This window comes from Mus pahari, chromosome 2 (assembly GCF_900095145.1).
Source record: "Mus pahari chromosome 2, PAHARI_EIJ_v1.1, whole genome shotgun sequence".
Classification (NCBI taxonomy): domain Eukaryota; kingdom Metazoa; phylum Chordata; class Mammalia; order Rodentia; family Muridae; genus Mus; species Mus pahari.
In genome coordinates, this window is record NC_034591.1 from 62094926 (window position 1) to 62097134 (window position 2209).

At 41.5% G+C, this 2209-nt stretch overlaps 1 protein-coding gene across 1 annotated transcript; it reads left to right on the top strand.

Annotated features, from left to right (window-relative positions):
- Nucleotides 1-893: 893 nt before the first annotated feature.
- On the top strand, nucleotides 894-1829 carry LOC110317160 (olfactory receptor-like protein OLF3). Its single transcript, XM_021191569.1, has one exon. The coding sequence runs from the start codon at nucleotides 894-896 to the stop codon at nucleotides 1827-1829; it is 936 nt and encodes a 311-aa protein (XP_021047228.1).
- Nucleotides 1830-2209: the final 380 nt, after the last annotated feature.

The window sequence follows — 2209 nt, forward strand, 5'->3', positions numbered from 1 at the left end:
GAGGAGAGGAGAGGAGAGGAGAGGAGAGGAGAGGAAAGGGGTGAAAAGGGAGAGAAAGAAGAAAGGGAGGGTTAAGAGGCAGATATAATCAACAGTCATATCAATAAGCTAATTTAGCTGAGTTATTATTCATCTCTTCCTAGTTATCCCCTGAACCCTGCCTCTTAGTGAGGGGACATAAACACAATCAGGGAGAAAACATTGCCAGATTTCCTTGGTCTCATGGTTGTAGATGGTATCTGTGGTAGGTATTAGTTATTATGCTTAGGAGAAAATCTAGTTAATGCATCTTTGAATTTGACTTGTGCCTTCACAGATGCAGTCTTCTGTTAACCCCTTCTTTTCTACTCTTTGGGAAGAAGAACATAACACTGGGGATCACTCCTTCCTGTATTCTAAGCAGCAGAGACAATCGTGTGAAGATTTTAAAGATGAAACATGGTGACATAGGTTTTACTTTTAAAACTTTTCTGCTCTGAAATAGAGTTTTATTTTTTTTGGCATTTCCTTGCAACTCAAAAATCTATTTGCACGTTCTGTTTTCTAAATTGAAACTCAAAGTCCCTGTGTAGACAGAAAGAAAAATTGAACATGACATCTTTATAGCTGGAAAATTCACTGATAAAAAGGTATATTAATGGAAGAGTGTTCATAACTGTTATGTTATTCCCCTGTGGGTTCTGCGATATCAGTAAGGGGGAACTAAGAATTCAACTAAATCATAAACTCTACGGCTAAAAATTAGATGTGAAGCTTAGTGGTCACACTTTTTAATTGAGACATCCAAATAGTTTAGTAAATGCTTCATTTAAGGGAGGCTCTCAGATGAGTTTTGGTGCTGACCAATAGTTTATTTATTGATATCTAACTTGGGCTTGGTTCTCAGGAAGCTAATGGGCAAGGAAAATCAGACATGGGTGAGTGAATTCTTGTTGCTGGGGTTGTCAAGTGACTGGGGGATTCAGGTCTCCTTGTTTGTACTGTTCCTGGCCATGTACTTGCTGACTGTCCTGGGGAACCTACTCATCATCCTCCTCATCACGCTGGACAGCAAGCTCCATACACCCATGTACTTCTTCCTCAGCATCCTGTCATTTGTGGACATCTGCTACACCAACAGCACCGTCCCTCAGATGCTCGTCCACTTTCTGTCAGCCAGGAAGTCCATCCCGTTTCACAGTTGTGTGATGCAGCTCTATATCTCCTTAGCAATGGGCAGCACAGAGTTCTTCCTGCTAGGTGCCATGGCCTATGACCGCTACGTGGCAGTGTGCTACCCTCTGCACTACATGGTCATCATGCATGGAGGGCTGTGCCTGGGGCTGGCTTCAGCCTGTCTGACTGCTGGTCTCACAAATTCACTAATGCAGACACTCATGATCTTCCACTTACCCTTCTGTCGTAAGGTCATCGATCACTTTGCCTGTGAGATGTTGGCTGTGCTGAGGCTGAGTTGTGTGGACATCTCCCTCAACAAGGTCATGGTAGCCATCTCAGGATTCCTGGTGATCATGCTTCCTTGTATTCTGGTGCTGTTTTCCTATGCTCACATTGTTGCTGCCATTCTACGCATTTGTTCTTCCCAAGGACGACGCAAAGCCTTTGGGACTTGTGCCTCCCATCTCACGGTAGTTTCTATGTGCTTCGGAACCGCCATCTTTACATACATGAGGCCTGTGGGCAGATCCTCAGCAGGACAGGAGAAGATGGTTGCTCTCTTCTATGCTGTTGTGACTCCAATGCTCAATCCGCTCATCTACAGCTTGAGGAACAATGATGTGATTGGGGCTTTGAAAAGAACTTTGGAGAAACTCAAGGAAAAAAAATAGATGAAAATAATTTCTTTTTCTAACAGTCCAAAAGAAAAACCCCACCCACATTTTAAATAGGACTAAATAGATGGGTACTTTCTTCTTAAATTTTCTGCCAAGATAGAGTATACTTTTACAACTGGTTATAGTTTTAACTTTGCACTGATACCTAAAACCCCAAATCAGAAGCAAACAAAATCCATTATGGTTGGTCTAGTTTCTGACTCTATTCACCAAGTAAGCTTTTTGGACAAAAGGATATGTAGACTTTACCACATGTGCTTCCTGGACATTAGAAACGGTATTCATCATTTAACACTTTTTTTTTTACACTATTTTAGTTGTATTTTCTGAACATATGTGAAAGGAATTCTTATTCAGTTTTAGGGTATTACAAA

Excerpts from the sequence above, each read along its gene's own strand:
- LOC110317160 (XM_021191569.1), top strand. The coding sequence starts at position 894 with ATGGGCAAGGAAAATCAGACATGGGTGAGTGAATTCTTGTTGCTGGGG.